The sequence below is a fragment of the Mustela lutreola genome, chromosome 1 (assembly GCF_030435805.1).
Source record: "Mustela lutreola isolate mMusLut2 chromosome 1, mMusLut2.pri, whole genome shotgun sequence".
NCBI lineage: Eukaryota > Metazoa > Chordata > Mammalia > Carnivora > Mustelidae > Mustela > Mustela lutreola.
The window spans coordinates 207,320,448-207,333,516 of NC_081290.1; the positions used below are offsets into that span (position 1 = coordinate 207,320,448).

Sequence of the window (13,069 nt, forward strand, 5' to 3'; positions counted from 1 at the left end):
TGTGCATTGTACATCCATTTGAAGTAATGGATTTTTGGACTATTTCTGAATAGTACTTAATCTTCTGTGATATATAATTGTTTATAATTTTATGTAGTACTGAATTATAGAAGTTGCTATACTTTGAAATAGTAATATTTGAATCAAATGAGATATTAGGTGGCCCAAATATCTGTAATAAATATGGGTTGTGATAAACTAATATCAGGAGGCTGATAGGAACTGTCTAAAGCCCTGCAAAGTTTAGCTAATAGACTCAGCACATTTATTCAGTTATTTTAGATGAGTTTAATAAGTATCTACTGTTAGGTGTATTAAATTTTGTACCCTTAAAGAACATATAATCTACTATGGCAAAAAAAAATATTAGTAAACTTTTACTTCCAACACATATTTCACTTAATAAAATTCTGATAAAATTGTTGGGAGATAAGATGACAGAGTAGTAGGAGGACCCTGGGCTTGACTCATCTCTTGAACACAGCTGGGTAACTATCAAGACATTTTGAATACTCAATAAGTCAATCTGAGAATTAACAGAACAAAGTGCACAAAAGGAAGCATTTTCCTAAAGACACTGACTGGGGAAACAAGAAGAGTTGATTTTTGTGAGATTTTACAACAAGCAGGGCTCAAACACTAGAATTTTAGAGGTCTGAGTTGTGGCTTGTATGGAGCAGATGGGTGCTGCACTGCTCCTGTGGAGAAGGAGGGAAGATAGCTTAGTAGTTGATAGGATGATCTGGGGATCCCCTAGGATGCACTGGGAGAAATAGTTCCCCCTTCTTGGAGTGCATCTGGTAGAGACAACATTGCCTTTCCAGGGACAAAAGAGCTGGCAGGAACCATTACCATTTCCTGCCCCTCAGTATGGGTGCAGAGACACCTGAATAAGGGCAGCTGAAGTAGACACTGGCTTTTTGCTCAGTGATAGTCCAAAATCCACCCCTTCTGTGACTGCCCTCCTGGGACAAACCTGTGTCTGTCCTGGCATGGCAAGATCCTCCTCCAGAAGACCAGCATGGGTCCCCACCAAGTCAGTTCCCTAACATTTGGGTTTTAAAATAGCCAACATGCCTAGGATAGAACACAGGTGCACTGCACTGCCAGGTGGTCAGAGAACCCAGATAAAGTCATGGTAAAGACAATATCTGAGGGAAGCCTGGGACACACATATTGTTCACTTTTCTTAGAGGTTTCCTGGACAGTGGTGGGTACAAACTCTTCTCTCTGAGATAAAGGAGGGGGCTGGCACAAGTTCTCTCCCCTGTCCCTCACCATAAGCTGGCTTCTGTGAGCAGTACAGCGTCAACACTGATGGCCTAAACCCCTTACAACAAGACCTGTACCCTTTGCACTCTGCAGGTGCTGCTTTTCTGGGGAAGGTGTGCCTAAGAATCAGAGCAGCAGGCCTCTCACACAGAAGACCAACAGAAACTCCCACCACATGCATCATATCTACCGACCATAGAGTTCTGCAAAGTTTTGGTTCTAGTGGAAAGAGTAGTGGGTCTTTTTCAGCAAGCAGATCAGAGCACATCTGGTTAAAACACTCCCCACTGCAGGTAAAGAGAAACTCTGCAGAAGACTGACCTAAGAGAAAGAGCAGACAAAGCACAACAGCAGAGAACACACAGCATACTCCAGAGAAACTTCCTGAAGCGCCAGATGCGGAACAATATATGTACTCTACTTTATAAAGCCATTACTCTCAGGAGCATGAAATGCAACAAGTTTTCCTAACACACAGGAGAGACAGACCTAGCAAGATGCCAAGATGGAGGAATTCACCCCAAAAGAAAGAACAAGTAAAGGTCATAGCTAAGGATCTATCAAAACAAATATAAGTAATATGCTTGATCCAGAATTTAAAGCAATAATCATAAGGATACCAACTGGTATTGAGAAAAGCATAGAAGACACTAGGGAGTCCCTTACCACAGAGATAAAAACAAACAAACAAACAAACCTAAGAAGTAGTCAGGCTAAAATAAAACATGTTATGACCAAGATATGAAACTGACTAGATGTAATGACTATAAGGATGGAAAAGACAGATAAATGAATAGGTGATATAGAATATAAAATTATGGGAAAAAATGAAGCTGAAAGGAGAGGGAAAGAAACATAATGGATCACAAATGTAGACTTAGGATACTCAGCAACTCCATAAAGTACAATGAAATTCATGTCATTTGAGTCCCAGAGACTCTGAGAAAAAGGGGAAGAAGGTTTACTGGAGAAAATTATAGCCAAAACTTTCCTAGTCTGAGGAAAGATACAGACATTCGGATCCAGAAGGCACAGAGAACTCCCATTAAAATCAACAGAAGCAGATCAACACAAAGACTTAGTATAGTCAAATTTGCAAAACTTAGAGATAAAGAAAAAAATCCTAAAAGCAACAAGAGAAAAGAAATCCCTAGCTTACAAGAGAAGACCCATAAAGCTAGCTGTAGTTCTCTCCACAGAAACTTGGCAGGTCAGAAGAGTATGGCATGATATATTCAGAGTGCTGAATGGGAAACATCTGCAGCCAAGAGTACTCTATCCAGCAAGGCCATCATTCAGAGTATAAAAAGAGATAAAGAATGTCCAAGACAAACAAAAACTAAAGGAGTTTGTGACCATTAAACCAGCCCTGCAAGAAATATCAAAGGGGACTCTTTGGGATAGAAATCCAAAAGTGAAAAGACTAGAAAGGAACAGAGAAAACTTCCAGAAATAATGACTTAACAAGTATTACAATGGCAGGGGTGTCTGGGTGGCTCAGTTGGTTAACTGTCTATATATAAATATATGGAAACAAAAGAAAATGAAAACACATTGGTCCAAAACCATTGGGATACAGCAAAAGCAGTCATAAGAGCGAGGTATTTAAACAACACAGTTCTACTTCAAGAAGCAATACAAATCTCAAATATGCAACCTAATCTTACACCTAAAGGAACAAGAAAGAGAACAAAAAATGAAGCCTAAAGCAAGTAAAGGAGGAAAAATAAAAAGATTAGAGCAGAAATAAATTATATAGGAACAGAAAAACAAACAAACAAAAACAATAAATCAATGAAACGAGGAGCTGATTCTTTGAAAGAATTAATTGATAGCCCACTAGACAGAACTATCAAAAAGAAAAGAGAAAGGATCCAAATAAAACTACAAAAGAAAAAGGAGAAATCACCACAGACATACAATGATTAAAAGAGAATATTATTAAAATTATATGCCGCCAAATTGGACAACCTGGAAGAAATGAATATTTTCCTAGAAACATATAAACTAGCAAAACTGAAACAGGAAGAAAGAGAGAAGTTGAAAAGATTGATAACCAGCAGAGAAATTGAATCAATAATAAAAAATTCTCCCAATAAACAAAACTCCAGGGTCAAATGGCTTCACTGGGGAATTCTACCTAACATTTAGAGAAGAGTTAATACCTATTCTTCTCAAACAGTTCAAAAAAATAGAAATGGAAGGTAAACTTCCAAACTCATTATATGAGGCCAGCATAACCTTGTTTCAAAACCGGACGAAGACCACGCTAAAAAAAAGAGAGCTGCAAGCCAATGTCCCTAATGAACATGGATGCAAAACTTCTCAGTAAAATACTAGCAAATCGAATCTAACTGTACATTAAAAGAATCATTCACCAGGGCCAAATGGGATTCATTCATGGCTTTCAAGGGTAGTTGAATATTTGCAACTCAATCAATGTGACACACCACATTAATTAAAGAAAGCATAAATACCATAAGACCTCTCAATAGATGCAGAAAATGTATTAAATAAAGTACAGCATCCATTTGATAAAAGCCCTCCACAAAGTCTGGATAGAGGGAATATATTTCAACAACAAGAGGCCATTTATGAAAAACCCACAGCTAAAATAAGACTTGAAGGAGGAATAAATGAGAGCTTTTCCTTTAAAGTTAGGAAACAAGTTGAGAACAAGAACAAGTCTTCTTCCTTAAATTGTTATTTAACATGGTACTGGAAGTGCTAGACTCAGCAATCAGACAACAATAACAACAACAAAAATAAAATAAAATATACTCATATTGGCAAGGAAGAAGTCAAACTTTCTTTCTTTCTTTTTTTTTTTTTTTTTATTTCTCTCGGTCTCTGTCTGTCTCTCTTCCCTCCTCCCACCGCCATTTTCCTTCTCTTCCTGAATACCTCTTGGCTGGTTGTACTTTGTCAAGCTGACATGGAAGAGCCTGATGGCTCTTGGCATATCGTAGATGAATAAATACCATGGATGAAAGAGAAGGCAAACTTTCATTATTTTTAGATGGCATGATACTATATGTGGAAATCTCCAAAGATTCCAACCAAAAAACTACTAGAACTGATACACAGATTCAGTAAAGTAGCAGGATACAAACTCAATGTACAGAAATCTGTTGCATTTCTATGCACCAATAATGAATCAGCAGAAAGAGAAATCAAGGAATCAATCCATTTACAACTGTACCAAAAACCATAAGATGCTTAGGAGTAAGCCTAACCAAAGAGATAAAAGATCTATACTCTGAAAACTAAAGAAATTGATGAGAACGCCAAGAAATGGAAAACATACCATGCTCCTAGATTGGAAGAAGCAACATTGTTAAAACGTCTATACTACCCAAAGCAATCTATACATTTAATGCAATACTTACCTAAATATCACCAGCATTTTCCACAGAGCTAGAACAAATAATCCTAAAATTTATATGGAATCACAAAAGACCCAAATAGCCAAAGCAACCTTGAAAAAGAAGAGCAAACCTGGAGGCATCACAATTCCAGACTTCAAATTCTATTACAAAGCTGTAGTGATCAAGACAATATGGTACTGGCACAATAATAGAGGTATATGTCAATAGAACATAACAGGAAACCCAGAAATGGACCCACACCTATATGGCCAATTAATCTTCAACAAAGCAAGAAAGTATATCCAATGGTTAAAAGACAGTGTTTTTTTACAAATGGTGTTGGGAAAACTGGACAGCAACATGCAAAAGAATGAAATTAGACCACATTTTACACTATATACAAAAAATAAATTCAAAATAGATTAAAGACCAGGAAACAGGAAAGTGAGGCAGGAAACCATTAAAATTCTAGGGGAAAACACAGGCAGTAACCTCTTTGACATTAGCCTTAGAATCATCTTACTAGATGTGTCTCCTGAGGCAGAGAAACAAACACAAAAATATATATTTGGTACTTCATCAAGATAATACCTTCTGCACAGTGAAGCAAGCAATCAACAAAAGTAAAAGGTAAACTTTGAAGTGGGGGAAGATATTTCCAAATGACAAATATGATAAAGGGTTAGTATCTAAAATATATAAAGAACTTATAAAACTCAACATTCAAAAAACAAATAACCTTGTTATAAAATAGAAGACACAAAAGAGGTATTTTTTCTAAGAAGACATACAAATGTCTGACAGACACATGAAAAAATGCTCAACATCACTTGGCATCAGGGAAATGCAAATTAAAACCACAATGAGATATTACCTCACAATAGTTAGAATGGCTAAAATTAACAAGTCAAGAAACAACAAATGTTGGCAAAGATGGGGAGAAAGGTACAGCTAGTCTTGAAAACAGTATGTAGGTTCTTCAAAAAGATAAAAATAGACCTATCCTCTGACTAGGTACTACTAGGTATTTATCCAAAGGATACAAACATAGAGATTCAAAAGAGCAATTAGGGCAGCAATGTCCATATTAGCCAATCTATGGAAAGAGCCCAGATGTCTATCAACAGAGGAATGGATAAAGATGTGGTGTACATACACAGTGGATTATTACTCAGCCACCAAAAAAGAAATCTTGCCATTTGCAATGAGGTGAATGGAGCTAGAGTGTGTTATGTTAAGTGAAATAAGTCTTTCAGAGAAAGAAAATTATCAAATGACTTCAGTCATATATGAAATTTAAGAAACGAAACAGATAAAATAGGGGTAAGGGAGGAAAAAAAATAAGAAAAAATCAGAAAGGGAGACAAATGACAAGGGACTATTAACTATAAGAAACAAACTGAGAGTTGCTGGAGGGAAGGTGGGTGGGGGAAAGGTATAATTGGGTGATAGGCATTAAGGAGGGCACATGATGTAATGAGCATTGGGTGCAACCAATGAATCACTAAACTCTACCTCTGAAGCTAATAATACCCTATATGTTCATTAATTGATTTTCAATTTAAAAAAAAGAATCATTGTATATTGGAATGGAATTAAGGGGATACTACTCAGCCATAAAAGAGAATGAACCCTTGTCATTTGCAATGACATGGTTGGAACTAGAATGTAAAATAATTCAGTCAGAGAAAGATTTCACTCATATGTGGAATCTAAAAAAGAAATAGGTGAACATAGGAAAAAAAAAAAACCAGACAAACCATGAATAGACTCTTAGCTATAGATCTGAGGTTTGCTGGAGGGGAGGTAAGGGATGAGTTATATGGGTGATGGAGATTAAGGAGGGCATATGTTGTGGTGAGCCCTGGGTGTTTTATGTAAGTGATGAATCACTAAGTTCTACTCCTGAAATGAATATTACACTATATGTTAACTGACTGGAATTTAAATAAAAACTTGAAATAAAAAATAAATTAAATTATGATAAAATAAAGTATTAAGATAATTATGATTTGAAATAAAAGTAAAAAAAAGAGTGAGGAACAAATTAGCATTAAGTATCAGTTAAGTAGGTATGATAAAAATGGTCTACATGACTATTTGCATGAGACAGAAATTTGGGTCTGAGATTTTATGTATCAGGTTATATACTCATTTCACAATATATGACCTTATTCCACCAAAAAGAAGGCTGTTGTTGAGATCATAATAGGCATCAGTTTACATACTCAAACTCTAAGCTTCTTTCATTGATTAAGCCCTGGTTTTTTCTTTCTACACTTAACCTTGCCTCTTCAGCAATAATTTTTTTACTTGACTTTCCTGAGACATTTTCAAAGTTCTTTTTTTTTTATAAAGATTTTATTTATTTATTTGACAGACAGAGATCACAAGTAGGCAGAGAGGCAGGCAGAGAGAGAGAAGGAAGCAGGCTCCCTGCTGAACAGAGAGCCCGATGTGGGGCTCGATCCCAGGACCCTGGAATCATGACCTGAGCTGAAGGCAGAGGGCTTAACCCACCAAGTAAGGCACTAGAATTAAATCACTATTTCTCAGTATGATTGTACTTTCAATTAATAATTCCAATCCTTTATATTTCAGTTTGTTCCTTTGGCAAAAATACAAGATATCACATTTTATTATTCTCTATTAATAATGAGAATCACATTTATTTATATACTTTATAGTTATGTTCATTCACAACATCATTATGAGAAAAAAAAGTCAGTGATAAGAAAAGATCTCTTACTACATGGTGAGGGCCCTTCAAGCCACCATGAGACCTTTGGCTTTGATTCAGAATGAGACAGTGTAATAGTTAGCTTAGGGGGCCATAACAAAATGCCATAGACTGGGTGACTTGAACATAAATTTATTTTCCCACAGTAATGGAGGCTAGAACTGTGAGTTCAGGGTGCCAGAGTATTTGGCTTTGGTGAGAATTCTCTTTCTGACTTGTACACACTGCTTTTGTACTATAATCTTATATGAGGAAGAGAGAGCAAGTTCTCTAGTGTCTCTGCTCATAAGGACACTAAACCTATACTGAGAGCCATACCCTCATGACTTTATCTAAATTTAATTACCCTCCAAAGGCCGGTCTCAGAATACTGTCACACAACATATGAATTTTGGGGTAACTCAATTAGTCAGTAGATGGGGAATTTTTGGAGTGTCTTGTACAGAGGGGACGTAAAATGACAACTTCATCAAGATCAAAAGCTTTTGCACAGCAAAGGAAACAGTTAACAAAATCAAAAGACAACTGACAGAATGGGAGAAGATATTTGCAAACGACATATCAGATAAAGGACTAGTGTCCAAAATTCATTTTAAATAATGACTCTGGTTATTAAGTTAAGAATAGGTTTTTAAAAAAGATAAAATTTTAAAAGGGAAATTAGTTAAGAAACTATTGTGAATAATCCAGGTAGGAGATGATGGTGGTTCATTCTGGAAAACTATAGTAAGAAACAGAGAGAAATGGTCAGATTTTAGATAAAGCTTTGAGTAGGACCAATAAAATTGTTGATGGTTTATATGTGGGGTGTCAGGAAGTGAGAAGTTAAAAATGACTCTAAGTCCTGATGGATAGTAAGAGATGGATTGCCTTTGAATGAGTTGGAAAAGACTGTAGGTGGAGCAGATTTAGGGAAGATATAACGAGAAGTGTAGTTTTAGACATGGTTAGGTTTATTAATGCCTATTAGGTATTCTGATTGGATGACAGAAGAACTGAAGGAAGGGAAACATACTAAGATTTGACAGAATTACAGTAAGGAAACTAAACTTACTTTTTTTTTTTTAAATTTCTGATTAGGCACCTGGGTGGCTCAGTCATTAAGTGTCTGTCTTCAGCTCAGGTCATGATCCCAGCATCCTGGGATCAAGCCCCATGTCATGCTCTCTGCTCAGCAGGGAGCCTGTTTCTCCCTCTCCAGCCCCCACCCCCATGCTTGTGTTCCCTTTCTCGCTATCTCTGTTATAAAAAATAAAATCTTTAATTTTTTTCTTTTGATCAGCATTAAAGTGCCCTTGAAATCCATAGTTTGGATTTTAGACTTAGATCAGTATGCATAACTCTGATTCTTTTCTTTTACAGTAATATTAAATTGAATAGGATTGGACATGAAGTAGGCTGAAAGTTGGATCTACATTAGGATTAAAGTTTTGTCAACTTTTGAGTCAGTGTGATGAAGCATAAAAGGGTGAGAAAATTGAAACTGTATGCAAGAAAATGATAATCATTGAAAGAAAAAAGTGAGAATCAAAGGAGGGGAAATAGAGTGAGAAGAGGCTAGGATCAATGATTTGCAGATTTCAATGACATTAAAGGATTCCTGGAATCAGAGTACTGGAAGGAATGAGGTAGTAAATGCTAATCAGAGTATAAAAATGTGGTAATTGAGAGATTGTACATGTTGATAATAACAGATTAAGTGGCCCTGGTTGACTGTAAAATAAGAGCATCCCAATGGAGAAATAAAAGGAATGGAGAGGACGGGATATTGTAAAACCTCTATTGAAATTATCAAATATTAAGACTGGATAAGTATTGAAGAAATTGACAGTGACTCAGATGGTAAAATCTCAGGAAATGAAGATAATGAACTTGGAAAGTATAAATGACTACAACAAGAAAGTGTGGAGTCTAATGCCTTGAAATTTAAAGACTGAGGGTTTGTAAGGAGGAAGAAGGGAGAACGGGTAATAAGGAGAAAGGATATCTGTTCTAATCTTACTCTGAATGGTACATACCAATTGGGAGAATAAATAGCCATGACTGTAAAGGGCAGTGGGGAAGCCAAATCTTCAGGGTATTTGCAAGTTTCAGTTGGAGAAAGAATATAAAAGGGATATTCATTAAAGAAACTTAAAGATAGGATTTGGCTGATCAGGAGAAAACTACTCATCTGGTAAGTGTTAGACATTTGTCTGGATGCTGAGTTACTCCTGTTGTTTTGACCATGCGTGTACCCCCTAAAACTCTGTGATGCTAACACTGATGTTTGAGTGCAACAGTTGACATAAAACCCCAAAATAAATACCTAGTAGAATACAACCTCTCCTACCATATTAATATCGTAATATTTCTTTTTAAATTTTAAAAATTTCTTTTCAATTTATTTCCTAAATAATCTCTACAACCAATGCAGGGCTTAAACTCAAAATACCGAGATCAAGAGTCACATACTCCACCAGCTGAGCCAGCCAGGTGCCCCAAGTGTATATATTCTTACAACATATACACAATAGCAACCATCTGGGATTACTCTTATTGATGTCAATCATCTATCATATTTTTATTTCATCAATTATTAATACATATTCTTATCTCTTGCTTATCATGTATGCAATTCATTATTGCTATTTTTCCCCAGTAGAAATCTCTGTAGTTTTCTTCGGCAATTGGACAACTTGTCTTTGTGTAATCTTGTTTTGCTTCCTGTATCATTGTCTCATATTTCCCTTTTCTGTACATGTTCTAACAGTCTTGTGATACAGATTATGTTTCAAAAAATCTTGCTTTTGTGTTAACTCCTGTAGGTCTGATGGTGAACACTTTCATTCTTTATAGAGCAGGTTCCTTTATCCTTCTCCTCTTCCTTCCTCTCTTTTATCTTTAACTATTACTCATCTAATACTGATCCTTAAATGAAATCTAATAACCCAACAGTAGACATAGCATATACTGATGCTACATGATTCACTTAAACCTACTAAAATTTTCTGTCTTATCCATAGGAAAAAAGTTACAATACATGCTTCCTTGAAAGTATCTAAGTCTAGAATCACAAGCAGGTAAGACTAAATATGTTTACTGTAAAAGTCTCCAAACTACTCACAGAAGAGTGGACTGAATTGATATATAAGAATTAAGTGGGAGAAAACTCAAAAATTGATTCAAATTAGTATTTGACTTTAAAACAAAATGTTTTTTAAAAAATATTTTCTTATTGAAATATAATTTACTTTTCCTTCAATCAAAAAACATTAGGAAGGGGTCATATAAAGATGAGAAATTTTAAAAAAAATTGATTGAGGTCCTATCATAATTTATGATAAGAATTATCTATGGTAGAACAAAGTTAGTCCCCATTACTACACTGATAATTACAATCTAGAAATATGTATGATTTTCACACTAAACAAAGAAGAAAAATTAACTGAAATGCCAGGACCCTGAATTCAGTTTCCTGTTAGTGGTAAGGTCTTTCTTATTTCTCAGACAGACATTTGATTCTCTCTCCCTAATTGATACTGGCCACTCTTAAATTGTATTCTAGGAAAACTATACTGAGATACAAAGAGGTACTCATCTCAAATTATAGAACTTACAAAAAGTATAATTAGCTGGGTTGGCAAAGGGAATATAATTAATCTGAGCACAGTTTACTATTCTGTTTCTTCAAACCCCGTGAAGTACTTAACCTTTTAATATGACTTTTACAAATAAGAGCTCAAGTGGCCAAAAAGTAATACATATATTATAGTCTTGTTTGAAACTCAAAAAAAAAAAAAATTTTTAGCAGTTTTTTTTTTTTTTCCCAGGGTGACAAACAACACTATAAACAATCCCGTTGCAAGCTTATCTTCTGAAACAAGATGCACATTGTTATTAACTCAACTCTGATATTCCAAATATTTTTGAAAAATGTTTACTCTCAGCTTATCACATCCCTTGTGCTCCAGGCAATGTATTCCTCGCTGGTGGCAGGCAGAGACATAACCATAACAATCAACAGTTAGAATGGCAATAAAACAATTTTATCATAGGAGTGCAGTCTTCTATCCAATGGTAGTTCGAATATATGACCTTTAATTACTCAGCTGGTACTCTGATACATTTTTTTTTAATGCACATTTCACCTGGAATGTTTCTTACTAAATACCTTGTCTAAAAGGATGAGCATATAGTAAACGAGATAGGCAGCAATATAGAATGGGATCCTACTGTACCTGGTGAATGAGGCGGAGGAGAGCACATCAGAACAACCCCCTGGCCTTCCCTCACAGAGACTGCACTTCTTGTCCGGCCACTAAAATTTCCCAGATCTGTCAATATAACACAGCATTTAGATGAAAGGCAAAAAAAAAAAAAAAATCTTAAACAATGTCTACTTTTATAATTTGTACCTACTTTTCTCTCATTATGCAGTTTATTTTTGTTACACAGTGATATCAGAGCCTTAAAAATAAGTCTATATCATACACTTTTAATACCACAATTTTCAGATTATATGTATTACACACTCTTTTTTTCTATTTATAGTTCATATAAGTTGATGTATAGGAAGAAAATAGACAATACATTTATAACACATTCGATAGTCCTTTTATTTATTTGTAATATTTACTACATACTGATTTTTCTACTACTAATAAGACCAAATCATGCATAGTGAGAAGAGAAATAGAAGTGGTTAGAGGTGTCTGGTATCCAACCTGGTGCCTCATTATGTCATGCTAGGAATGGTATGTAAAACCAATTGTGAATTTTCTAAATTAGAGAGACTTGTGTGCTCTAGCAAGTATGATGAGGATATAAAGTATTCTTTTTCTATAAATGTGAGTGAGAAAGTCATGTTCTTTTCATTTTATAGAAACCTGGAATGGCTGGTATAAATTAATTACACTCATTCATCTTCATTACTCTGGGAATATCATAGTTATCAAAATACCCAACTATATGCATGAAGAATTATAGCATCGATTGGCGATCAACTCCCTTCTCTTAAATTATGTTGCATTTGCAAAATTTTAAAATATTTTTCGAAAAATAAAGTGACCTAAAAAATGAAGAATATTTGTATTTCTATTATTTTTATTAATCTAGTCATAGCTCTGTATATATGGCCCTTTCCCCCTTCTTGGGCTAAGTTAATCAAAGATATGATTTTTAGAATAGTTTCCTAGGAATAGTAGGATTTCAATATTTTTATAAATAAACATTGTCCCAGAATTTTGTCTGTAAAATCGTGTTCCAGTAGTGCAAAATACTTCTTGAAGTTATTCTGTGTTTTCCTCCATTATTCACCAATTGTAAAAGAGTTCTTTTGGAAAATCCTCACTACTTCACATTAAAATAGTATGTTTTACAGTAATACAATGTAGATTTTCAAATTTAATGTTTGTTAATTGGACAAATGATGTGAAGGGTAAGCAGTAGAGAAAGTATACTAAAATTATATGAAAGAGAAATCACTAACTTTAATATCTTAAGAAGGATCCTATACTTTTTTTGAGATATCTGCCACAATTTAGTGATTTACTAAATGTACAATCAAACCTTTTAAAATGCATTCAAAATCATGAAGAAATACTAAACAGTGAAGGCATAATGCCAAATAATTAGGGAAGTATTCATTATTGATGAACGTCTTTAGAATTTTACACATAATTCTATGCTTCAGGATGCTGAGTGGCTC

The 13,069-nt window shown here is 34.9% G+C and overlaps 1 protein-coding gene across 1 annotated transcript in view; it reads right to left on the reverse strand.

Annotated features, from left to right (window-relative positions):
• Positions 1-13,069, reverse strand: part of CNTN5 (contactin 5) — a 1,361,366-nt gene that overhangs the window by 461,392 nt on the left and 886,905 nt on the right. The window contains exon 7 of the mRNA XM_059185809.1: positions 11,601-11,696. Within this exon, the coding sequence (XP_059041792.1) occupies positions 11,601-11,696 (96 nt within the window). The remainder of the gene's footprint in view (positions 1-11,600; positions 11,697-13,069) is intronic.